This window comes from Lycorma delicatula, chromosome 5, assembly GCF_047948215.1.
Source record: "Lycorma delicatula isolate Av1 chromosome 5, ASM4794821v1, whole genome shotgun sequence".
NCBI classification, from domain to species: Eukaryota; Metazoa; Arthropoda; class Insecta; order Hemiptera; family Fulgoridae; genus Lycorma; species Lycorma delicatula.
In genome coordinates, this window is record NC_134459.1 from 42267523 (window position 1) to 42295451 (window position 27929).

At 30.7% G+C, this 27929-nt stretch overlaps 1 protein-coding gene across 5 annotated transcripts in view; it reads left to right on the forward strand.

Annotated features, from left to right (window-relative positions):
• The window catches only part of KrT95D (phosphofurin acidic cluster sorting protein KrT95D), a 526961-nt gene that overhangs the window by 431019 nt on the left and 68013 nt on the right, over positions 1-27929 (forward strand). For all 5 annotated transcript variants that reach the window (XM_075365986.1, XM_075365989.1, XM_075365987.1 and 2 more), the window contains exons 2-6: positions 6368-6455; positions 13364-13453; positions 13788-13913; positions 17955-18117; positions 22469-22614. In XM_075365986.1, coding sequence (XP_075222101.1) covers positions 6368-6455; positions 13364-13453; positions 13788-13913; positions 17955-18117; positions 22469-22614 — 613 coding nt within the window. The remainder of the gene's footprint in view (positions 1-6367; positions 6456-13363; positions 13454-13787; positions 13914-17954; positions 18118-22468; positions 22615-27929) is intronic.

Here is a 27929-nt window from a genome sequence, read left to right on the forward strand (position 1 = left end):
AAATGAAGGTGAACAAAAAAAAAACGGCCAAAGTACAACGGTAATCATATCGCTACTCGGTGTTTCTTTGAAGAAAGTACAAGTCAGTCTCCTTTATTCTGCGTTTATATAAACCGATCGTGAGTCAGTTTTAAACAAACTTTCTAGATTCTAGACATTTTTAATGAAAATCTTCTTTTCGTTTAAGTTCTGTTAATTAAAATTGTGGAACTATATATGTACCGAATTACTGTTAAAAAAAAGTATTGAGACATGATATTGGTTTAACTTTATTTTTCTAAGAATCCTGTGACCTAGTAATCTTCTTCCTTGTCAATTAATGAATTATTTTACATGTATTGTTTAATAACTTATTCCTTTTAACCAGCAGAGCATATACAGTCGTGACAGGATTCTGTTCGTCGAGTTCAAAATTTAATGTTTAACTCTGTGTTCTAATTTTATCGCAAGAAAGGGTGCAGGATACAGGCTCTTTAATCATTCTATTTATATTTGTGTTGGTGAAAATAAATATAACTTAACCTTTAATTCGTTTACATTTAACAACAGATAAAAGTCTGTTTCCAAATATATTATGTAAACATCAGTACTTTATACGGTCTCTTAAAGACGTTATGAGGCGTTAAAATTCGTGGAAAAACTTTATCAAAACTCTTGCGAAATAGGGCATGAAACGTTTATTTTTTACATAATACTTTGGAAAATAGTTTTCTCAAAAAATGGAAAATATATCTAAAATTGTTTTCGTATATCTCAAATTTTCTTGTCATCGTGGAGGTTACGTAGAACGAAATGTTTTTAAACAGATTATTTTTGTTTTATTTTCATTTGTCCGGATTTAAACTACTATGTTCACTGTTGTAACATAAAGCTGTTGTTTTCACACAAAGCAATTAACTGGCGTTAATTATTATTGTTAATTGACATTAAAATGTTGGTATGTTGCAATCATTTAATTCCTTTTTCTTGTTTTAAAAACAGGAGTACAGGTAACAGGTATATCGACCGTTAAACCGAATTAAATTACTAAAAGTAATTGTGAAAATGAATGTAGGGTAGTATTAGTTGAATAATAGATTATTGTATTTTAGATTTTTAAATGCAGGTTTAATACTACGTTTCGCAAATCTCATCGATTTCAAAATAATTCTTATATATACTGTACAATTACTTAATTGATTCAAATTTTTATAGAGCATTATATCATCTTATTATGTACTGATGACTGTATGATAAAACTTGTTGAATATTCACTTATTTTTTCTTTAAATTAATTAATTCTTTATTTGTTTGTTTTACATTGTTACGTTACTTAGCTTGCAGGATTTTAAAAATAAATTAAAAACATAAAGGCACGCGATTTTTAACCCGATTCGAATCCCGGACAGGTATTTTTCAAATGCTACAAAATTGTATTTCTATATTACCACGTGCAAGCTTCAAAAAGCATCTGTGGTGAATTAATTCACCAAACAAAAAAAGGTGAAATTATTTGTAAACTCGAGTAATTACTTGTAATTTTTTCAACCTTTAATTAGGGACTGTAACTTTCTTAACAGCTAGATAACAGTTTGATTAATTGATTACAGGTGATAATCACCTAACGGTTTTTTTTTAAAAATTAGAGTGCATTTTTCCCCGCCACTAATAAATGCCAACAGCATTCATTGAAACTGCATTTAAGGTTGTTTAACTTCGGGAACCGGTTTATTTAAACATGTCTTTGGTCGTTGGCAGTTATTCTTTCTTCACATCTTTCGCTTTTAGAATGCTATTTATTATACGAGCCATTTCAGATTTTGTGGAACCATTGGTAACAAATTAAATGCAGTTCATCGTTTTATTCAGGATTCTTAATTTCTATATAACTTCTATCTATCATATTAAATATAATAGATAAGTTACGGTCGAATTGTGTTTCTTTCCGTACCGTCGGAATAATGTACTTCACATTTAATGGATTTTAATTATATTTTTCTGTGTTGGAGATCTTATCAAGTAAAAGCTTTGGTAACGTTCGATGTACTGGTGACTACTTTCAAGGTGTAAGGATGTTTAGTCATTAACGATCTTTTTGTTAGCTCGATCGAGTTTTGCATACGTTTAGCTGAAACGATACGTTTTGCTGAAGTCGGCAGATGGTGAATGTTACGAACAGACATATTAACATCCTGCCGTAGCTTGGTTGCCCCATATAAAAAAAAAAACAAAACAAAAACATCAGATTAAGTGTAATCTCATCTTGTCATGGCTTACTTTTATTCAGTAGATATTATTTTTTTCAGTCTTTAATGATATTTCGGTATGAAATTTAAATCTGTGTACAAAAGTGAGTCTAGTTTTCCGTGTTACACTAGTGGTGAACGCGTCTTCCCAAATCAGCTGATTTGGAAGTCGAGAGTTCCAGCGTTCTAGTCCAAGTAAAGCCAGCTATTTTTACACGGACTTGAATACAAGATCGTGGATACCGGTGTTCATTGGTGGTTGGGTTTCAATTAACCCCATACATCTTCGGAATGATCGAACTGAGAATGTACAAGACTGCGCCTCATTTACAGTCATACATATCATCCTCTGAATTATTATGTGAACGGTAGTTACCGGAGGCTAAACAAGAAAAAGAAAAGAAAGTTTTACGTGTAACGTCTTTTCTAACCAGCATAAAGTATACCTGTTGTACAGTGCGTTCAGAAAGTTGCTGTGCACTGGAATTATGGAAGTGTATGGCGAAACTTTCTTAATTATTACTTTGTATTTTTATTTCATTATTTTATAGAAACGGATATTACAATAAGTGGAATATTTATAAAAGTTGTTGAAAATTACCTCCTCCAACATCAAAACAATACTGCACACATTTCAGTTTTTTTTAAATATTTAAATTAGCTAATGTGTTGGATACTTTTTCGGAATCCGACAGCCATTCAAACATGGGTCTTCCAAATGTACCTGAGAGAAGTCCAATACAAGCATTATTGTTTATAATTATAAATATAATCTAACCTAACTTAATCTACGAGCGAAGGTTAGCGTAGGTTAAGTTTGGTTAGGATATATATATATATATATATATATATATATATATATAATTTCTATGCAAATGTTAAAACTTTTAAATATCTTTAAAAAATGTAAAATTACTTAAGCGTCCTTAAAAAAAAAATTGAAAAGAGTGGCTGTCCACTTCCGAAAAAGGACCATGTACTGGAATATCTCGTATGTATGCTATTATTGTAGTTTCTGGTTAGTCAATTGTGCGTGGTCTGTTGCGTCTGCTCAGATCGGGTGATCGTGCAGACCACAACCCCTCGATATAATTCGTTTCATCAAAGACCTTTAGTAAAAAAAGCCGTTGGACCTGTTAGCTGTGAGGGCTGTGGTGTCATTTTGTTGGAACCAACCGTGATGGATCTCCACTTCTGTTAATTGACTTACGGATTTTGTTATAACAGATTAATAACGATCACTATTAACTATATTTTCCAAAAAAAAAAGATTGGACACAATATACGTTCTACTTACACCGACCTAGACTCCAATTTTCGTATCGTGTAGATTGTTCGTATAATTCTTGGGGTTATTGTCGACCACAGTCGTGTATTTTGTGGATGAAACCACGCAACATGTGTAAAAAAAAACATAATGTCCAATATACCTACGTAATTTTGGTCTGCAAAACGTTTAAACCATTAACAGTAGTTTAGTTTTTTGGCATGTTCTGTAGATTTCAGTTCTTTTCTTACAGCTTTATGTGCGGTAGCAATTCCGATATCTTGCTGCTGTGGTAACATACGCATTGACTTTGATGATCTTTGGGCCATAGCATTCGAAATAAAAAACCAGCTTCTGTTCGTTTAGTTTAGGTGGTCTTCCACTTCGATCAGGATCTCCAATACTAGATCGTGGATTACTGGTGTTCTTTAATGGTTGGGTTTCAATTAACCGTACTTCTCAGGAATGGTCGACCTGAAACTGTACAAGACTACATTCATTTACATTCATACATATCATTTTCATTCATCCTCTGAAGTAATACCTTACGGTGGTTCTGGAGGCTAAACGGAAAAAGAAAGAGGTGGTCCTTCCCTTCGATCAGCATCTCCAATAAAGCCTGTTGCCCGAAATTTTTCGATAAGATTTCGAACTGCATTGTGGTGAGAAACAGGAAGGAGTATTAGGAAAGTTTCAGAAAACTTGTGCTTCACTAAATCAGTATACTTAACAACTTCGCGAAAGACGTGTTCAAAGAGAAAAATGTGTTCCTCCACCGAAAAACCCATTACGTTTCTCGAAAGTATTGATTCCGATAAACGAAAAAACTAAGCACGTTCAATCACAACTCGATGACTGACATCTTGGTTTATTATTGAGTAACGTTCAACGAACCCACAGGGCAACCAAAATACAGAAAGAACAGAATTCAACTACATAATATTAAAGCAGACTGCACAGCGATTTTCCGAACGTACTGTATAATTATTAGCGTAAAAATACATGATTTAATTTTTTTAAGTAATTGTAAGCAACAATTTTTTTTAAAACGTGTTGGAAAATTTATAAAAGTAGAGGAAACGTTGTTGTAATGAACGTTCGGATATTCTAAATTTTATTTTGTTATTCTTACAAAAAGTGTCAAGATGAGTGATTTTTAACTCGGTGAAGCGATGTTAGGATGTAGACATTTTAAAATTACAAACGCGTCCGCTGTGAAGGTGATTTTTGGTCATTAAATATCTCTGTTTCGAGTGGACGTGGACGATGGATGTTCATACTACGGGAACAACCAAATTTCTGTGACCATGATCTGCATGCGGAATGCGCGTGTGATGTAATTACGTCGTGTTTAAGTATACAGTAGGCTACATCGCAGACGTCTGACCGAGCCGGACGAACGGGCGAGAGTTATGTTTGCGTGCGTCTCGTTTCCGGCCTTCGCCCTTCTCTGTTCTTTCACTCCCTCATCGCACAGTAAATCGTTCACACAACTCGACTCAGTCAGTGACATTAATGAGTTGACTCATCGTTCGTCCTTCCCCGTCTGTATACAACGGTGCCAGTGCTGACATAACCGACATTCTAACATGCTATACACACCTCTTTTACATAAATATATTATTCAACAGTCGGTCGTTCTGTGAACAGTATTCTTATGAACACTGCTTTCATTTGAAGTGTTATTAATACTGAAATTTTTTTTATAGTTTTATGAGTCGGCTACCGGTAAAGTAGTACCGTACAGTAAAATTTGAGTTGCAGTAGAGTTTGTGTTATTTTAAATTATGTTCTTTGTAACTTGTAAAACTAAAATAATAGTTAAAATTGATAACATTCATTTGTATACAAAAATTTGAATTTTGATTTTTATTCTGCCCTCAGACAAACAGTTGATCGAAACACTTGAGAAGCCCTTGTTTTAAACATCACATCATAGTAATATTAAAAGCATCATAATAATTAACGCTATATACCTTCTTTAATTATTGAAGATGTATAATCCCTTTTGATTTCAGATGTTTTATCTCTGTCTACTACATACAGTAGCACGATAAACTGGCTATCTAATATGATTAATGAACTATTATAATTTAATAATCAGTGATGACGTCTAATATTGGCGATAAATTATTAGATTTGAAAGAAAGTCACTTACGGATTTCAATGGTGTTTGTTTGTTATAAGAAACAAAAACTTATATTGTTAGAGAAATAAAGATAGTTAATGAATATTGATAAAAAAAAGGAAATCAGTGTCAGAAGGATTGGGGCTGTCATTTACCATATAATAAGATGGTTGGCGATCTTTTTGGTGAATCTTCTTTATCATTAAAGTTTAAAGGAGTATCATTTTATAAAGTTTTATTATTAAAGTGCATTCAAATGTTATTGTCAGAACTGGCACAAACTAGCAACTGGTGAACACAGCCAAGAGTTTTAATAATATTTTTCTATGCCTGGTAGATATTTGTCAGTTATTTTTTATATTATTGCTGTTTTCTTATTTAAATATTTCAGACTAATTGAATATTAATTATTGTCAAATGTATTTCTTGTTTAAATCATTTCATTGCTAGTCTTATCGGTATAACTGATTTCTCAGATTGAGATTTCTTCGCAGTGCATGAAAATAAAAAGAAAAGTTGTTTGTTTAACTTAATATTTCATCCTTAAATATTGAATGAACATCATCACATAACTGTTGTGTATATGTAATAGTAATATTAATTGGGAAACTGTAACAAGGCTTGTCAGGTCTGTACTGGACAAACATTTTTGGCTTGTTTGCATTAAGGAAGATTTGCCATGGACTAAAGGATCTCGAAAATAGAATTAAAATATCCTTTTATAATGTATGTTTTCTTTTGTTATAGGCTGTGCTCATTGACTTTATCTCGTCTAGTCGTGTTTAAAGCACTGGGTTCTGATTTGGCTTCAATTACAATTGCTGTTAAAGTTCAGGTAATTTATTTTCTTAATATATTCTTAACCTAATAATATATTTTAGTTTTTTATGATTAATTAATATTAAGTAGTGTATGATATCTTTTAAATCCAGATTTGATGAGCTTTCTTTTCTTTAATAGTATTATGGGTGTATTCATTAGTTTTAAGATTGAAGGCATGTTTTACCATCATCATTGAAATCGTCCAGCAGTACAATCTTGTGATGCTATTATTAGGAAAATAAAATGCTAAGGTGGCACTTACAAGGTTCTTTGGTGAACCAAACACACATCTCAGGAATGTTCGACCTAAGCCGGCACTTCATTTACAATCATACATATCATCCTCATTCATACTTTGAAGTAATATCTTACACTGGTTCCGAAGGCTAAATAGAAAAAGAAAGAGAGCACTTACAAGGTATAATGTGTTACACAGTTGGATGAACTTTATAGTTCAATAGTATATACTGTTTGATATTAACTGATGCGATGGCAGGGCAGTAGAATATGAGACAATATTATTATTTCTCCACGTTCGAATTTATTGATAAACCAAAGTATTAGAAATCTTCATCAGACAACCTTTTTTATAATATTAAAACAATATATGTGCTTCTAAGAACAGGTAGAAATAAAACATAACGCAGAGTTTAGAAGATTGCTGAAATTAAAGATGGGCTATTAGACTTTGCATTTCTTCTTCTTTTATGCTGTTTCCTCATGGGGTATAATGATCATTATACAGTCTGAATTTTGAATGCAATCGTTCTAAATAGCTCAACTATCCACATCCGTATTGTGCTCATGGAGATTCATTAACTATGAAACTGTATGACCTTTATGACCTTCTGAGATTTTTGCCTGGAAATTTTCTCTACATAATTAATTGAAGGATTGAATATTTTTCTCCCATAAATCTGAAATACTTAATCCCGGAATATTTATATCCTGGAAATATGAAATACTTAAAATCTCTTATTTTTTAAAATTAATTAATATTTTCTTTTTTTGTATCCTCATGAACTCTTTATTGAATATTTGATCTACCTATGACATCCTGAGCATTTAACGCTCAGGAAATGGAACTTTACATTCCAAACATCTTAATTTTATTATATTGTTTGCTTTTAATTTCCATGCCTCCATACCATACAATAACATGAAAAATCTCAGATATAAGTTAAGGTTTCAGTTAGTGTGTTCATCACTTGGAAGGCTGCTGCTCTTGCTATTACAGTATATCTATAGAATTCATCGTTTGATCATTGTTAACTATAAGTTGTATTCTTTTAATACTGCTAGCTTCTTTCTTATTTGCTTAATTATGGTATTGCCTCTAAATAAAACAATAATGTTATCATTCTAGGTCTTAGTGACAACCATATACTTAATTTTCTTAAAATGATTTTTTAATCCATATGATAAACTGCCGGTATTAATGATTTTTTTCTTTTATAATTATTTTCTGAAGATCTTTTGAACTTTTGGATTATATAACAGTATTATCCATGTCACATTAGTTATTGATAGCTCCTTTCTTTTTCTGTTTGCCTCTTGAACCACCGTAAGGTATTACTTCAGAGGTGATATATATGAATGTAAATGAAGTGTAGTCTTGTACAGTCTCAGGTCAAACATTTCTGAGATGTGTGGTTAACTGAAACCCAACCACCAAAGAACACCGGTATCCACGATCTATTATTCAAATCCATATGAAAGTAATAACCTGTACTAGGATTTGAACCTTAGAACTCTTGACTTTGAAATCAGCTGATTTGTGATTATGACTTCACACTAAACCAAACTGGTTATTGATAGCCTGGTCTTTAATAACAACGCTTCAAGATTTTTTTTATACCTCTGCTGATACTAAGTTACAGAGAAATAAGAAATGAGTGACTTACAATATACTTATATTATGAAAGTAGGCCCAGAATTTTTTCTTCTTTTTTGGTTTTTGTTTACCTTTTTTTTTTTGTAATTCTGAAAATTTTATGTTTGTTGTATAATAATATATCGAATGACATTTACCATTATTCTGTCATAACTATTACCATTATTCTGTAATAACTTGGGTTAAAAAAAAATATAAAATTTGAACTCTAATATAATATATGGAATATTTAAAAAAAAAACCATAAAAAATAATATTTTGTTCATGTGAAGTAAAATTAAATAAAATTAAGTTGTTCTTTCATATATATGATACTAATGAAGTATATGGAACTTAGAAAATGGTCCCAAATACCAGTAAAAATATAATTGCAAGAAAAAAGTGAAAATAATAATAGATTTTCTTGTATAAAAAAATATTATGTACCACAATTGATACATAAATATAATGAGTTAAAAATTTGATTGAATGGAGGTAGATTTTATTTTAGAAAAATGAGGATCAATAGAAATGATTTAGTTTTCGATTAATCATAGAGAGAAGAATATAAGTCTATCTGCATTACGTTTGTGAAGGTATTTATTAGTTGCAGAGTGGAGTAAAATGTATTGAAAATAGGTCTGTATAACAGTGACAAATATTGCTCAGAGATAATTCAGATTAAATTTTATACCTCTCTTTTTTCTCTGAAATATTCTTGTGTTCTTCTTCTCCTTTTTGTTAAAGATTCTTGCTCAAAATTTATTAATGAACATATTGAGCTTGAATAACGGTTTATAGCTGTTATTTTCATGAAATCAGTTCCTGGTGATAGAAGGATAGCTAGAAGTTAACTATTATTCATAAATTATTTGCTATCCCATATAATGTTATGCAATTGTTTTTATTGAATCAGTTGTTAATTAAAATTTTATCTTCAGTAACGAATGTGTTTTATGTAAATTTTTTTTATTATGTATTTTTTTTATTAGTAGGTAGCAATTCAGTTAATAGGATTGCCAATAAATATATTTTGGCGCCAATTCTTCTTAAAGGTGCCAGCTGCTTTTTTTTTTTTGCTGTGTAATCCTTTTTCCCATTGTTCATTAATTTTGTTACTTGTATTTCTGTGTTATGTATGTATACTGAAGCTTACTACTGACTGTATTCTACATTTTTTGACAAAAATTTATTGTTCCCATTTTAAAATAGTAACAACAAAAGTATTATGTTAAAAATATACAACTCATCAATTATTTAGCATTATGTTATATTTGTTACTGTATTAAACTATAAAGATCTCTTTTTTATTTTATATTTTCATTTATTTTTTGTATCTGGGTGAGATGTATCTTAAAAATTATCACTTTAATTTCATATTTAATATTTCCACATGTTTTGAGTTTTATACAATCAATTTTATGTTGGAAAGGATGGTGCAGATGATTAGTAGCTGGTAGATGATTAGCAGGGTGTAGACAGTTTGAGATCCAGCCAGACCAGGTTTTATTTTAATACTTAAGATTCCCCAGTATTATCTCAGCCATTGTACTGTTGTTGCGTTCTAATTAACAACACATCCTGATCCAGTGACCTAGGGGTGTAACAAACTAAGATACATGCATTATACAAATAAGATATGCAGCTGCATACGAGTCCTGAATTAACAAACCTCCTCTTGATATGTAGGGAATTAATTGATTAGATTAATCTGGGAATAGTTTTACTGGGTGGATCTTGCCAACAAGAACATTTTTAGTAATCTCATTAATCTAGACCCACCAGGTTGTCTAGTGGTGAACGTGTCTTCCCAAATCAGCTGATTTGGAAGACGAGAGTTCCAGCGTTCAAGTCCTAGTAAAACCAGCTATTTTTAAATGGATTTGAATACTAGATCGTGGATACCGGTGTTCTTTGGTGGTTGGGTTTTAATTATCCACACATCTCAGGAATGGTCGAACTGAGAATGTGCTAGACTACACTTCATTTACTACTCATACATATCATCCTCATTCATCCTCTGAAGTATTATCTAAACGGTAGTTATCAGAGGCTAAACAAAAAAAAGAAGAAAAAAAGATTAATCTGGGAATAGTTTTACTGGGTGGATCTTGCCAACAAGAACATTTTTAGTAATCTCATTAATTTTAATGTTTAACACAATGTATTAATTAATTTTAATTTTACTAGATTAAGATATCTTGAAAGCAATATTTATTTCTTTTCGTAGTGTTTTAGGTTTTTTGTTCATTTTTCCCTTTATAAGGGATTATCCCAAAAAAATTTTTCAAACAAATTCATGGCTGTATTCTTAAATTTTAGCCAACTTTGTGATTTCTCTATGATTAATGATTTTATTATTTTGTAATTAATGATTGGTTTATAACCGAATCATATACTAGAATTAAAACAACTGTATCTCTTTACAAGATTATCTCTCTCCCCTCTCCACCTAGCACATTGCTAACAGAATTAGTGCTGCTGCTGCTTCATTGGGATAAATGGTATACATTGTCAGGTTATATGTGTATGTTTGATAATAATTAAAAGGTACACCTTACTAGCAAAAATTTGCAAGTTTCTGTGTATATACACTGCTAGCATACAAAACCGTAGATGTTACTTTATTCATCCCGTAATTCTTATCTTGACTGTATTCTGTAATTTTCATTATTAGTCTGAGATATGTTATGTTTACAAAATATGACCATTAGGTTAAAATCAGATGACACAAGATTCAAAGAATTAGAATTTTCCACAGCTAGTTTGTCTCCTTGTGTAATATGTTTTGTTATTTTGCTTTTAATATTAACAATATCCATAAATAATTTGATTTCTTTTTTGTTAATGTATTTTTGTTTTATATAGTTTTTGTTAAATGTATATGTACCTTCAAGTTAAATTTTAATAATGAATACTAATTTTTTGCTGTAATTTGTTACAAGGTAAACTGAACAACATTGCTGTAGAGTGTTAATGAGCAAACATTTTACTACATTCATTTTCATTAGACAAATACTTTTGTGTACTTATTTAAAAGAATTAATAACCTTTTTGAATGACTGAATGACTTTTTCTTTCTAAATGTACAAGTTTACAATTTCCTGGGGCTTCCGGCCAGCAGTTTTTATCTGTAGGTGATCTGCTAATTAATCTTTTTTCAGTCATTTGCACTGCTGCATTGGTCTGACATGCTTACTCATTTTTTGTTTTTACTATTTTGTTTTTACACCTGTGATATCAGTCAGTTTTAATTACACATTCTGTACATTTTAATTTTTGCCATCCTTATTGGTTTTTCTTTCACTCTCAGCATAACCGGACCTGTGATCTGATTTTTTTTTATCCTTTTTTTCTATAATTTACCTTAAAACCATTTTTTTTTTTGACTACCAGCTCACTTAAATTTAATAAACTTTTGTAATATTATAATTAAAATGTGTTCGCTATTGCCCTTTCTGATTTTTGTATACCATATGCACTATTATAAAATATTAAAATTATTCTTGTTAAATTGTTTATAATTTATAATTTTTTTTATTCATGTTTGATTTAAAGTAGTGTTTATTTAGAGTTGGTTTGTTACTTTTTGTAGTATGTTGATGTTTTCAATCTTTTAATTTTTTTAAAATTTTTATAGTTTTGTATTTTGATGTATATTTTATTTCTCCTCTTTCCTTCCCTGGTATGCTTTTCTTCTTTCCTTGATGTTTCATATATATTTCTCTCTTCTTGTTTCATATTAAGTTTTTGTTTTTCACTGAAACATAATGCCCTAAAAAAAGTAGTTAAGCTCAGTTTTAATTTGTCTGATAATCTTAGTCCAGCCCAGGTGGAATTACTTGAACATTAAGTTCAAGTAATTCCATTAATCCAATTAATTCAATCCATTAATTGAACTGAATGAAGTTCACTATTACTTGGACATAAGATCTAATTACCAGAATTTTACTTTTAGCTAAATTTGATTTGAATTCAAGCCTTTTAAATTGTTAGAACATTTATACTAACAGCTAACTGACAATTTGTTAACCAATCGCCAGACTGTTAGGTTAGATAAAGTTTCTTTACTTTCTATTTTAAAATTTTAATTTTTTTTAGAATGCTGTTCCTGGAAGTTTATATTTCCATCTACCAGATAAAGATTAAGAGACTTATTGATGTTTAAGTAGAATCCAGCAAGTGGATTCTACTGTTTTGTCATATATATAGGTTCTTTAGGTTACTTTAATTTTTTTAGCTTTAGTTTGTTCTTTTTTTTAGATATTTTAATAAATAAGATATCATTCTTGAATTTTGCTTTTGTTTGCCCATCAGTATTAGATGGTAAAGTAATAGAATATAATTATGATCTTTCTTTTCAGAAGATTTTTCTTTTATAACTTCAGTAGTTAGGATATTACTGCCTGACACCTGGCAGTTCCATTTCTAGATTATTCTCAGAGTCGTTTTGAATAATATCAATTTTAATTGCTAATTCTATCATTTTAAGAGGTAGGATAAGAAAAAGAAGCTATTTCTTTAAAGTAGTTATTAAAGACATCATCAATATAACTTCCTTTGTTAGAGATATTTTGTGTTCTGATTTATTTATAGTACATGGTAAATTAAAAACCATTTACACCTCCTATTTAAGTTAAATAAGTTAAATTAATAACAATTTAATAACCAAAAAGGTTTTAATTCTCTTTATTGAATAGATATTTCTTTGACATTTTGGTTTTTGAGTTCAATTCTGGGCAAGGCATTGTTTGATACTTTTTGTTGTTATGGACGTAACATATTTTATCTGCATATAAAGCTATATAATTTAATGTGTTATATTATTATTTTTAAATATTATAACTATTGCATGCTTTTGTTATATTAAAAATTGCTTGTCACTGACTATAGGAAAACATTATTACGTGCACTGAGTGCACAGTATATTTCAGCATTATTTTTGTTCAGTAAATTCTGTATAATTATAATTAAAGTAAATTTTTAATATCTTTATTTATTTGTTTTTATAATTTTTTATTTGTGTTTTGTTTTGTTTATGATTTCAGGGTTCAAAAAGAACACTACGTTCAAATGAGATGGCGTTGCCACCTAATGGCCTCCTCGATACAGAACTTCAGCTTAACTTTTCTTTACAGGTATTTGTTTAAAAATTTTTGGTGATGGATTTAATGTTTACTGAGTAATTTTTTTAAATGATTTTTATTAATTTAATTATGAATGCGATTAGAAATAAATTGGTGCACTTTTAGTGATAAGAAAACTTGTGTCAGTTTTTGTAAAACATGATGTTACTTTGTTAGATATTGAGAAACTAATGTTGATTATTTTGAACTGATATTATAAAAAATTATTATAATGATTGAAAATAGATTTCTTGTTAGGATTTTCAGACTGTTAAAAATGCTGTAATGTATCAATTTTTGATAATGTGTTGAGTTTAATGCTGGTTTTTATTCTTTGTTTTACAAGTATCCTCATTTCTTAAAAAGGGATGGCAATAAACTTCATGTAATGCTACAGCGAAGAAAGCGGTATAAAAATCGTACAATTTTGGGATATAAGACGCTTGCTGAAGGTGTTGTCAATATGTCTCAGGTAAGTGGAATTTTAACAGTCATCTTTTAAAGATGTTCAAATGTTTTTAGCTAATTTTTTGAATTACCTAATAATGTAACAATAAAATTAATTACTAGAAAATGCCCTATTTATATCTGGTTATGATAAATCCATTTATTAATGATAAGTTCAAAAACAACTTAACCGCCGAACTCAGTAACAGAAAAACCTAAGAAAAAAACTAATTCCAATAGTCGACTTTAGTGGAATACTTTATCATCAATCTGTGCATAATTCTACAATTACATCATCAAATAACAAAAACAAAAAAAAGAAATATTAACTACCACAAAATTTGTAACAGGAATGATGTAAATTTAAAACATCACACAACTACATTCAGTTGTATGACATTGTTAACTGTGCCAACTGCTACAACCCACTGTCTTTAAAACATCATCATAAAAAACAATCTGTTGGTTAATCATTTCATACTTTTGTTTAAATCTATAAATATAATATTTTTCTAGTATATTAGCTTTTTTTTTGTTTTTACAAATTTGCAAAACTTCTACATTATTCTTATAATCAGTAATACTATGCTTAAATTAGAACAAATATGTTTATATTGTATTATAAGTAAGGATTGTAATGTTCCATAATTTTTTTAAAAGATCTATTAGTTTAACCCAGTATAAATTTTATTACATTCATTAGATTTAATTTTATATTTCCCCATAAATCCTCTCCATCATTTTTATTATTATTCATTAAATATTTTATAATGTGGTTATTTGGTTTGTAAGCGTTTTACTTCCTTACATTTAAGCTTTTTTTCATTTATTTTTATTATAAACTTCAGTAAATTTTTTCTATTATATTATTTATATTCTAAGAAAAAAATATTAATAATCTCTGTGTTATTTTCTTGTCGCAGTTTTGTAAAACTAACATGGTAATTTATTCTCTGCTTGTTATATTCCTTTTCTATAATTTTACTATCAAAACCATTAAATACTGCTATTTGTTTTTACATCTATTTCTTTCTTCAGTTTGTTTTCATTGTTCTTTGTATAATTTATAGCTCTAAAAATCAAGTCTGTATATATACCAATTGTTTGTGACCATATGTGATTAGAATTTACATGTATTGTAATGCTATTCATCGTCGGTTTTCTATAAACTGATGTTTCTGTAACATTATGTTTATTTCAGTCTCAATATCTAAAAAATGTATTTTTTTTATCTTTTCCATCTCGCATGTAAATTTTAAATTATCATTATAATTGTTTTAAGTTTATTTAAAATGATCACATTATGTATAATTGGATTATATATGACCAATATATCATCTACATATCTTATCCATAATAGCGCATGGTGTGTACCAATATACCATGAACTATAATACCTTCAAAATATTGTATTAAAATCTCCGACTTAATCGCAGAAATAGGTGAACCCACAGGTAAACCTTTTGTTTTTGGGAATAACATTTGTTCTCATACTCAAAATAATTTTGTAAAACAGATATTCCTTACAGTGGTGATCAACACATTTGTATACTATGGGGTTTCCTTTAAATTGTTTTTTATTATTTCTATTGCTTTATCAACCAGTATATTAGGGTACGTATTCGTGATATAATAACTTACCATTTTAGGTTAGAGTTAGCTGTAATAGAGTTTAAAGCCAAAAAATTTTTTGTTACAAATTTTGTTGTTGAAGGGTTTTTTTTCTAAATTTTTAAGTTTTTATTTATTTATTTCTTGTTATTTGTTGATGTAATTGTAGAATTATGTACCTACTGATGATGCGGGATCCTGTGAAAGTCAACTATTGGTATTAGTTTTTTTAAGGTTTTTCTCTTACTGTGTTTGGCATTTAAGTTTTTTAACTGGCACAGTGGTCAGTATGCTGATGAAATATTTGAACTTTCAGAAAGTTATTTTAAGTTATGTACAGATTTTTCTTTTTTATTAATTAATTCTAAAACTTTTACTACTTAGGTGATTTGTTAATATGAGGTACGAGGTGTGTGAGAAAAGTAATGAGATTGCTAAAACTGCGAGCGATCTGGCAACCCTGTGTCTACCGGTCTGTGCTAGACTGGTTTGTTCATCCCTTCCACAGGCTCAGTACGAGTTTCAACTCTGTTCAGCCAACTCATTATTTTTGACAGCACCATCAGTGAAGTTGTGTTTTTGTTATGCGTTTTTGTTGTGTAATCAAGTTTTGTGTTCAACTTGGGGAATTCGCGAGTGTGACCTTTGAAAAGTTGAAACAAGCCTGTGGGGAACATTGCTTATCAAGAGCACAAGTTTTCCGCTGGCACAAATCATTTTTGGAAGGCCGAGAACATATTGAAGATCAACCTTGCTCAGGGAGACCTTCTACTTCAAAATCTGACGAAATCGTTGAACATGTGAGGGTTCTTGTGGGATCAGACCATCGTTTAACAATAAGGATGATTGTGGTCAGAAATTGGTCAAAACTGCCCCATAACTCAATAAATCATCTGTTAGTGTATTTGAACAAGAGAAAAGTGTACATATTATTTTGAATGGTTACTGGTCATTGTACTAGTTGTTTATTATAGGAAACAAGTTTTGGGTAGTTAAGAGTTATCATTGGGCTAATTAGCTGAAGTTGCTATGTACGAGGGATGTTCAATAATTAACAAGACAAATTGATGTTGAGAAAAAACCGGTGTATTCAATGACAGTGAAACTTATACTACTTTTCAACATAGTCTCCAGCAACATTTAGTCACTTGTCTCACCATTCTGTAAGCTTTCTGATTCCTGCAGTGTAGAAGTCTTTATCTTCCTGTTTGATCCATTCGTGTACTGCTTTTTTGACTGCTTTGTTGTCATCAAACTTCTTGCTGTGTATAAAATATCTTTGAGTGGGCCAAACAAATGAAAATCAGACTGGGTGATGTCTAGGCTGTAAGGAAGATGTGACAACAACTCACAACCCAACTTTGCGAGCTTTTCTCCCGTTCTCTGAGCAATGTGGGGGGGCACACGTTGTCATGCATGAAAATCACACCTTTTTAGAGAACACTGATGTTTTTGCCCTATCGTGGGTTTCACTTTCTGTTTGAACATGTGAGAAGAGTACTTGCTGTTCACGATACATTGTTCTTCTAAGTAGTCACAAACATCACTAAACATCACTTTACTGGCTGACATGTGAGTTGAATTTTTTTTTGGTGGGTGAATCCTGATGTTTCCATTCAAGACTTTGCCGCTTGGATTCAGGCTCAAAATGGTGTATTTTTGTTTCATCAAAGGTTATTGTACGATCTAGAAACATTACTTTCCCCTTCAAACCGTTCTTTGAGCTCAAAACAAATGCAAATTCGGGTGTCTATGGACAAGTCAACTGTCTTGGAACCCATCTAGAACATGTTTTGGAATAATTAAGCATGTCATGAATGATTGAATGTGTGGTCCAATATTAATATTACAAAAACTAGCAATTTGAGACATTTTGATTCGCTTGTCCTCGTGAATAAGATCAATTATGCAATTTAGAAGCTCGCTAGTTGAAACTTCTACTGGTCTTCCTGATCGATGGAGACCAGTCACACTTGTTCTGCCTGAATTAAACTGTTCTACCAACTTATACTGGTTACTGCAGTTAAAATACTTCTCACCATACTGTTTCAACATTCTTGAGTGAATTTCTGCCGGTTTCTCATTTTCTAATAGCAAAAATCTTATCACTGAATGTTGCTTTTCCAGCATACATGTTATAAGCAGAGCTAACATTCTGAAATCAACAAAAGAAGTTATGTTTAGATTAATTATGGTTGAACAGCAATGGCACTAGCAACAATTCTAAGAAGATAAACATTATATATCTTTCCTTTTAATAGATTATGTTCTCTATAGATCTAAGCTTTACATAGAGGAATCTTTAATGTAACAGTAGTTAATAATGCAAAATAATATTTACTTGCTCTTACGATTTTTTTTAAACTTTGTTTGTTATCACTGTTTTTACTAATTTTTTTATCATTAGGCTATTGTAAGTAAATAATTAATATTTTATTAATTTTAATCTGTACAGGTCTTACAGCGACAAATGGACCTCGAGTTGGATCTAGTCAGCGATATTAAGACTGATGTTAAAAGTCACGGTAATAGTAATGTTGTTGCCAGAGTAACTGTGCAGTCACTTAATAGTCAACCTGTGGATCATGAAGATTCAACAAAACATTCACAGCATGCAGGTTGTCCAGTTTTTCTTTATTAATTTACTTAAATTTTATGTGCAATGAGTATAATTTTCTTAATTAATTAAGATATTAATATTATTAAATCACCCTCAGCGATTGAAGAGAATTCACGGATTAAGAAGTCCTTTTCAATCCTTACATGATCATCTGTCTTGATTTGTTTTTAAAGAATAATTTACACAGACAGTAGTTTTTCACTGATCCAAATTAACGTTTACTGTGGCCTCCTTGATTAATAAAAAAAAAAAAAAAGAATTGTATTATTTGAAGTTAATAGGTTAAATCTACGTTATTTTGTAATAAGGATTATCTTGCCATGATTAACTTTTTTTGCGATTGCATTTTTGCAATCATTATTCTGACAAGGTATATTAGCTAGAAACAACTCTTTGTCAAAAAAATCGAGAATTAGTAATGTAAAACTCAAAGATAAGGTTGTAAGTTTTGCTATTCTAAAGACTATTCTATTCTTAATTCAGATATAAACATAGTCGTCAGTGTTTTAATAATAATAAAGTTACTTCAGATTGTATAAAATTAGTGCACTGCAATTTTACTGTGTAGTATTTAAAAGTTTTGAAATTTTTCCACAATACTAGGAAAAAAGTAACAAAGTTTGTAAACTGTAAACAAATAAAAAATTGTTTTTGGTACATATATTGCTTATAAATGTATCATAAAATAAAAGAAAAAACATTGCTATTGTATCTGTTGATTTTAAAAATAATATTTTTGTATATGTAGAGTTATATGGTACATGGACGAAGCAGGAGCGATATAAAATGCCGAATAGCACAAGCTAAACGAGCCTTCAGTAAGAAATATAATTTGTTTACATCAAAAATGAATTTAAATGTCAGGAAAAGATTTTTGAAAGTGTATGTTTGGAGTGTCGCTTTATATGGAAGTGAAACTTGGACAATCGGAGTATCTGAGAAGAAAAGATTAGAAGCTTTTGAAATGTGGTGCTATAGGAGAATGTTAAAAATCAGATGGGTGGATAAAGTGACAAATGAAGAGGTATTGCGGCAAATAGATGAAGAAAGTAGCATTTGGAAAAATATAGTTAAAAGAAGAAACAGACTTATAGGCCACATACTAAGGCATCCTGGAATAGTCGCTTTAATATTGGAAGGACAGGTAGAAGGGAAAAATTGTGTAGGCAGGCCACGTTTGGAGTATGTAAAACAAATTGTTGGGGATGTAGGATGTAGAGGGTATACTGAAATGAAACGACTAGCACTAGATAGGGAATCTTGGAGAGCTGCATCAAACCAGTCAAATGACTGAAGACAAAAAAAAAAAAAAAAAATGGTACATGGCTTGAATTTTTTTTATTGCATTATTTATGTGTTTTGTTTTGAGTTCATTAAATAGTAGTATACCGATGGGAATGTCACTCGTGGCATTCTTATCGGTAGCATCCTCGCCGAGGCAGACTGGAATATGTCAATAGCCTCTGAAAGAGTATATAAAAATAAAATTTTGTTTTTCTGTTGGCAATAAGTATTTCAAGTAGCTTATTCTATGCAGCTGTAGCTAGAGATTTTATCATTAACTTAATGTGATGTTGCCATTTACTCATTCCCAAAGACACTTTGTTTGTTATCTTGAAGTGGGAGGAAAAATGTTTGTTATCCTTAAAAAAATATATGTACTTTAAAATTAAAAGCATGCTATTTTTAATTGATAAATTTGAAATTGATATATCTGTTTCCGTCTGTTTACTTTACCGGCTACATTTTTTATTTTTAAAATTACAGGTTTTATCTCTATATATTCTTATAAACATTAGATGTTTGTAGATATTAATTGTCATTCTTCCTTCCATCCAACCTTTTTCTTAGTCTTGATCCTTCTTTCCTGGGTAGATGCCATGAATGTATATAGGAATTTAGTCCATTACTACCCTGACTTCTTTGGTAACATGGGAATTCACTGACCAGCAAAGGTCATCTTCTTTAGTGAGGATTGCTTTGGTGGTGATCAGACCTTGAGCTTGTGCAATGACTTCTTTCCTTTTCTAGGGGTTGTTCAAAGGTCAAGATGATTAGTTTCTTACTCCTCTTGTAACATAAAATATAATTTTCATGAAAATACCTTATAGGTATATTTATCTTTAGCTTTTTCCTCCATTACATTTGTTATAATATAATTTCAATTCATTTTATATATGTTCTGTTAGTTGTGACTTGAATACAAATTTGGATTAAATTGGCATTTTCCTACAAACATTAGATGTTTATAGACACAATTGTCAATCTTTTCTCCATCCAACCGTTTCCTTAGCCTTTATCCTTCTTCCCCAGATAAATACTATGAATATTTGGGAATTCAGTCAGTTATAAACCAATAATAATGTCAGCTGTTCGTATTTATATCAGATTATTATGAATTTTATAGAAATTGAATTTAAACAGATTATTTAATAAAAAATTACTCTTTACTAGCAATAGGCTGTGTAGAATCCATTTACAATAATAATTACAACCTAATAAATAATTTATTAATCTATTAAATAGAATCACGGTAATAATTAGTCAGGTGAATAAATGACACAGTTTTGGATGCTAAATTTGTGACTATTATGTGGTATAGAATTTGTACTAAGAAATGAATGTTTACTGAAGTTTCCTTGAATTATGGAAAAAGCATTTTTTGATTTTTTAATTATATTCTACATTATTTTATATTAAAAACTGATTTATCCAAGTCATGTTAATCTGAAAATCAGGTTTACTAAAAATAATTTTTATAAAAATAACTAATATTTTTCTGTGGCTGGAGTAAATAGTTGGTGACATAGAATGAAACTATTATATGCACTAAGTACAATAGCAGTTTAAACAGTAGTGCTTTACAATACAGTTCTATGTATTACTTTCATGAAAATTTCAATGGATTCAAAAATACAGTTTTCATTCTCAACCTTCACATAAACTTCTACAATATTCCTAATGTCTATTATATACCTGGAGTGTGAGGTATTCAAGTTAGCTATAATGAACAATGAACAAATCTGCTTACATCACATGTCAAGCTTGACGTGTTTGTCTGTCAGTGTTTTGTTTAGAATATCATGCATCATAATACTCACTTCTGTTTGTGTTACTTTTTGTGATTATAAGTGGAAAATTTTGAAATGCTAACATTTCTTATAGAAATATTTAAAGATATATATGGGTAATTGCAGGCAGGTGCATAAAAATAGATCAACTTGCAGGACAGAAATACTCTCCCTGTTGAAGTGCTGTCAATGAAACAGTTTTGAGGAAATTGAGGAGTTTTAGAAAACATATTACAAGCTATAAATGGTTTTTATTATTTTTTTTGTAGTTTTATGTAGGTTTTATCTGTATATGTAAAATGGAAAAATTTAGTGATGAAAAACATGTTTTTTTTAGGTTTGAAGTACAATAACTTTGTTAAATGATTAATGAATGTGAAAATTTGTTATCAAAACTTGTAGGTAATTTAATTCTGAAAAAAATCTTTGTATTAAAGTTTATGAAAAACAAAAAATCATTCAAATTTTATTATTTAAAACAAAACAGCTGTAATTAATAGGCCCTTTTGTTCTGGAACAATATCTTACAAGGAGAAATTATCTTATTCAAATTATTAAGAATTTGAATAAATTTTTTTTAATACTTAAAAATTTCTCATTGGCAAAAAAAAATGAAATGTACTATCAACTTGATGGAGGACCAACTCATTTCACGATTGAAGTAAGGCAATTCTTAGATGAAAAATTTACTTGTAAATGGATTGGACATAGAGAGCCAGTAAATTGGCCATCTAGATCACCAGACCTTACTCCTTTAGGTTATTGTTTATGCGGATGGATGAAATGTGAAGTATTCAAGCAAAGAGAAGATACATGTGATGAACTGATTGCTTGCATTCCCAGTGCTGCTGCCCTAATCAAGGAACACAAAGATATCTTTAACTGATGACAGAAAATGTGAGGAAATGAGTTGAAAAGTGCATTGATATTAGTAGTGGAATTTTCAAACATTGTAAATTATTTGCTATTTAGCTGTTTTTAGTATAACAAATTTATACGTTTGAAAAAGTGTGTGTGTGTGTGTATGCACACGCGCACATGTGTGTAGGTTATTATAAATTGTATCAATGTTTTTATTATGTGGTTTTATTACAATGAATTGGGTATAATAATAAAAATATATATATATATATTTAAGAATATAAACTAAAGCATTTAAGGAAACAAATTTATTTCTTCACTTTTATTCACTTTCTATTCATCTACCGATACAATCAGTTTAAAAAAATAATTAAACAATAGCACTAGTTGAATTTTGCTATAAATGTTTATACTCAGGTCGTGTAGCTGATTTCTCAGATGATGATGAAGAATTTAGCAGTAATGAGGAAGGTGAAGGAGAGGGTGAGGGAGAAGGTTCTGATTCTGAGCCAATGTTGGAAGAAAGGAGAGCACGCAAAGCAAAAATCCCAGTCAATGCTAGGGTAAGTTATGTAATATTTCTTTTATAATATGAAGTTAAGTATTTGCTTCCTTTTTTCTTTTCTTTTTATTTTTTTATTACAGCGACCTAAGGACCACATAACAATTTCATTTCCTTCTCCTTTGTTGTTTCCTTATCTTCTCTTACATCTTTTCACTATGCGTTTTTTTCCTTTCCTTGCACCACTTTTTCAAGAAAGCTTTGATATGATCCTTAATAAGCTTTTTTCTGACTTGAACAAGAGAATCACTGTCTGTATTGAGTTTCTCAGCAGATTCTTGTAACAAATCTATGCAGTTTGAATGCCTAGTAAATCATCACAGCACTGTCCTCTTTGTAGAAAATTTTAGCAACTGATGATGAAGAATCTTCATTTGTTGTTGGGTGTTTTTATTTAAAAGACAGATTAGACAATACCAATGTTAAAGAAATATTACTATCACAACTTAACAGATTTCTAATATCAAAAAATCTTCAGGAGTTATATCCCAACATAATTATCTGCCTTAAAGTGTATTTAGGTACACCAGCAACAAACTGCGCTGCTGAAAGATCATCTTCCACACTGTCAGGAATCAAAACTTACTTGAGATCTATTCTTACTCTCAGAAGATTGGTTCATTTAGCTGTATCAGCAGTCGAAAAAGACTTGACTATGAAGCTTGATTTTCATGATGTTATTAATGATTTTGCTTTTATCAAAGCAAGATGTTAAGCAGTCTTGATGTACTAGAGTTTTACTTGTTTCAGATATTTCACATGTTTAAGTAAGCATTTAAGGTGATATAACTTTTATATTATACTTAAAAATTGTTGTTACTTGTTATACCATAATTGTTGTTATATATTTTATACAATGTTTTGAAAGATTGATTTTTATCTTTGTAATTACGATAGTAAAGTACAAAAAGTTAATGTAGTAAGTATACAGTAGGATGTACTGGTACGTAAGCTTGTTCGTTTAGTTGTCTGGTGTGTTTTTAGAATTTTGAAAGAAAATGATTATAAACTTTTATAATTTATGAAGGTGATTTACTAGGATAATTTGAATAGGGTTGGTTAAAAATTATATCCAGGACTGCCAAGTGGAAGTGACAGGATTGGTGGAAAGTGGTAGGATAGGTGGGGGCCCATGGGGGCAAAATATGTAAATCCAGTTCTGTATGTATATATATTTATACATAATATAATGTATGAGGGTGGTTCAGAAACTAACTTACGTTTGTGCCTAGTGTGGAGATAGGTGGGGATAGAGCTGCCATCTTGGCGTCAAAATGTTTCTATACTCAGTTCGCATCAAACTGTCATAGCGTATGGACTGTGATTTTTCTATTTTCTTTGTTGTGAATTATTGAATTGTGGGCTTTAATAGAAATCTTGGAAGTGGTGAGGTGCGTTCAGTGATTGGGATTTACTGGCAAAAAACCTCAAACCAATTGAAATTAATCAGCAACTTTGTCAGGTGTGTGGAAGTGGAATAATGAGTGAAGATGGAGTGAGGTAGTGGGTGCATTCAGTTTAAAAATGGCTGCACCAATGTTCATGATGAGGACCGCAGTGGTCGGTGTAGCCTTGTGACTGATTGACTGATGAGAATCAATGATAAAATTCGTGACAATCGCCGCATTATGATTACAGAATTGTCGTTTCATTTCCAACAAATTTCACGAAGTTTACTGCATGAAATTGTATCGAGGAAGCTTAGTTATCACAAGTTTTGTGCAAGATGGTTGCCAAAAATCTTAAGGCAGCAGATTTCTACAGAGAAGGAATTGAAAAGCTTATGCATTGTTATGATAGGTGCCTCATTTTAAATGGTGATTATATAGAAAAATAGTTTAAGATTGTCCCTTTCAAGCGTATATAATAAAATTTCTTTTTTTTTATTTGATTGTTTTTTATTTCAAAACGTAAGTTACGTTCTGGACAGCCCTCATATATATTCAAGCCGATCATTCCTGAGATGTGTTGTTGCTTGAACTCCAACCACCACAGTACACCGGTATCCATTATCTAGTATTAAAATCTGTGTAAAAGCAACTGATTTTACCAGGATTTGAACCTCAGAACCTTAAACATACTATATGATTATTTTTAAATTAAAAACGCTTTATTTTAATTAATTATTGATTTATTATTTAAAGATAAATTAATTCTATTTGCTCATAATAATTTTTACCTCTTGAAATAAATATTGTTTTGTGTTGATAGTTGAAGTTAATATAAAGTGGACTGTAGAATAAAACACTTGAATTAAACATACTATGATACTAATAACTTTACTAATAAAAGAATATTGATACATTAGTTGGCGACTCGGCCGTATAGTATGGTTGCTCGTAGCACACTAACTTATTACTATATGATACAAGAATAGTTCACTCTTCTGCTGCAAGGAAGCGACGCAACATACCGCCCACTAGAAATCGATATGATTTCTCAACTAAATAAAATGTTTGATACTTAATTCACCTAACAAAAATAGTATAAAGACTTAAAAGAGCATTAAATGGTAATAAACATAAGTAACATAATAATAAACTTATGTAATCTTAAAAAGAATGATAATGAGAAAATTATTAACGAATAAGAACAAAATGTATAAGAAATAAACAATAATAATGTAGAACAAGATGATTATTTTCACATAGGTAATACGGTTATACTGTTTAATTAACATAACATTAGTGACTGGTGGGTAATGGGCATAAGTTTATCACTGGCCTTTTAAACACTCCTAAGGAGTTTCGAACTGTTATCACACGAACTAGATTGTTTGGACCGGGATGAACGTTCTCCACTATTCCCAGCTTCCATTGAAGAGGAGGAATGTTGTCTTCCTTCATTAGCACCAAATTTCCAGGTTTCAGAGATGGTGATTCGGATTTCCATTTAGAGCGTTGCTGGAGCTGAGATAAGTAATCAGCGGACCATCGATGCCAAACATGTTGAACACATCGCTGAACTAACTGCCATCTGTTAAGCCTGTTTATAGGGATGTCAGTTAGGTTATGATCTGGCAAGGAAGTAAGTGGGCCGCCTACAAGAAAATGTCCAGGTGTCAAAGGTTTTGGGTCGGATGGGTTGCAAGATAAGGCACATAAAGGTCGAGAATCAAGACAAGCTTCAATCTGAGTCAGAATAGTATTGAGCTCTTCAAACGTAAAGGCTACATTTCCTACCACACGTCGGAGGTGAAATTTACTGACTTTACAACTGCCTCCAAAATGAGGGGAATTGGGAGGTATAAAGTGCCACTGGATGCCATTTTCAGATGCAGAGTTTACTATTTTTTTTCTCACGTGGCTAGTATTTAAAAATGAGTACATCGAGCGAAGCAAATTATTTGCGCTCACGAAGTTCGTTCCATTATCGCTATAAATGTTTGAACATAGACCTCTTCTTGAAGTAAATCTCCTCAGTGCTGCTAAGAACACATGAGCTGATAAATCGCTGACTAATTCCAAATGTATCGCCTTTGTAGAAAGACAAATAAATAGAGTGACATAACATTTTGTTTTTATCTTTGAATTCCGCCCACCATGCCGAATTGTCAGAGGTCCGGCGTAATCTATACCAGAGTTCATAAATGGTTTGTATGTTACCTGAGTGCGATGACTTGGCAATTGACCCATTAATTGTTGTGACTGTTTTGCCTTAAACCGGAAGCATAATAGGCACTTGTGCAAAATTGATCTGATGACATTTTTACCATTTATTATCTAGTACCTCTCACGTAATTGAGAATGAACCAATTGAGGTCCTGCATGTAACATTCTCAAATGCTCGTTTATGACTATTAATTTAGTTAGATTGGATTTGGGTGGAAGAATAATCGGATGCTTGCCATCAAAATTCAATTGAGATAGTTGCAATCTTCCTCCTACTCTTAAGCAGTTCATGCTGTCTAGGAATGGATGTAACGAATACAATTTACTATCTTTGGAGATGCTTGAATTGGTGGTCAATTTCTTGATTTCAGTTTGAAAATTAATGTTTTGGGTATGTATGATACAACGTAACAAAGTAGATTTCTTTAACTTAACTGATAAGACATCTCTATTGATACTATTATCTTTAGTTTTCAAAATTTTTAAATATCTTATACAATAAGAAATCATATTTATCATTTTTTGTAAAGACGAAAATGAGTCTGATAAATCTGACAAATTTGTGGTTACCGCAAATGAAGTAGATACATTGCGAAGTTCACTTGAACAATCAGCTTCTAAGTTAGTTTCATCAAAAGGTTTATGATTCCAGTATTCTGACGGTTTGTTAAGCCAAGAAGGCCCATACCACCATAATTGATTGATCTGTAATTCAAATGCTTCTTTTCCACGAGAAAGTACATCAGCTGGATTTTCATTGTTGATGGTAATCTACCTGCGACTATCCAACCTAATGTGGTTTCTTGAATGACTGGGAAGTTCTCAGTTTTCTTTATTTGACCCTTCTTCATTAAATGTAAATACAATTCAGAACCTATCAATATGTCTATATTACCGGGTGTGTTAAAATGATAATCCGCAAGTTTTACGAATTTTGGAAGGTTCCACGTACTCGTATTGATGGGTTCGGAGGGCATAGAACTTGTAATACAAAGTAAAACAAAACATTTAATTGTAGTAGCATATTCTTGATAATTTGAATGTAACTGAACGGTAACACTGTATTTTATGGTGGCTGAAATGTCATTTATTCCATGAATTGGTAGATTTTCCCGTTCACGCTTTAATTTTAAACGCTGAACTGTGTCTTCAATAATGAAGTTCGCTTGCGAGCCTGCATCAAGCTGTAGTGTTTTTTGTGAATCCTTGACACCAACTATAGCAGTGGCTAGTAAAACTCGTGTCGTGCTCTGAATCTTTAAACTGCAATAGTTACTGCATACGTTTGGGTCAACTTGAGCTATCCCTTTAATTGTGTCTTCTGTTTTATCCTTAGAAATGGTGTTAGATTCCTTAACTTGAGAGAATGCATTGTCGTGCAACATTGAATGATGTCTACGCTTACAGTATTTACAACAATGAGAATTATAACATTCTTTGACATTGTGATTACTATTAAGACAGTTGAAACATAATCTGTGTCTTTTGACGAATGATATTCTACCATTTACTGGCAACTTAAGAAAATTCATACATTTGTAGAGTAAATGAGGTTGCTTACAGTAAGGACACTCTAGTTTGCTATACTAACTGCATGAGCATGAATTTTCTGGGAAGACTTAAAGTCTGTCTCGCTTAAATTCATTGTATTGTTTCTTGCAATGCGAATCTACTGAATATTTTTGAGAATTGTTGCCTTGGGACA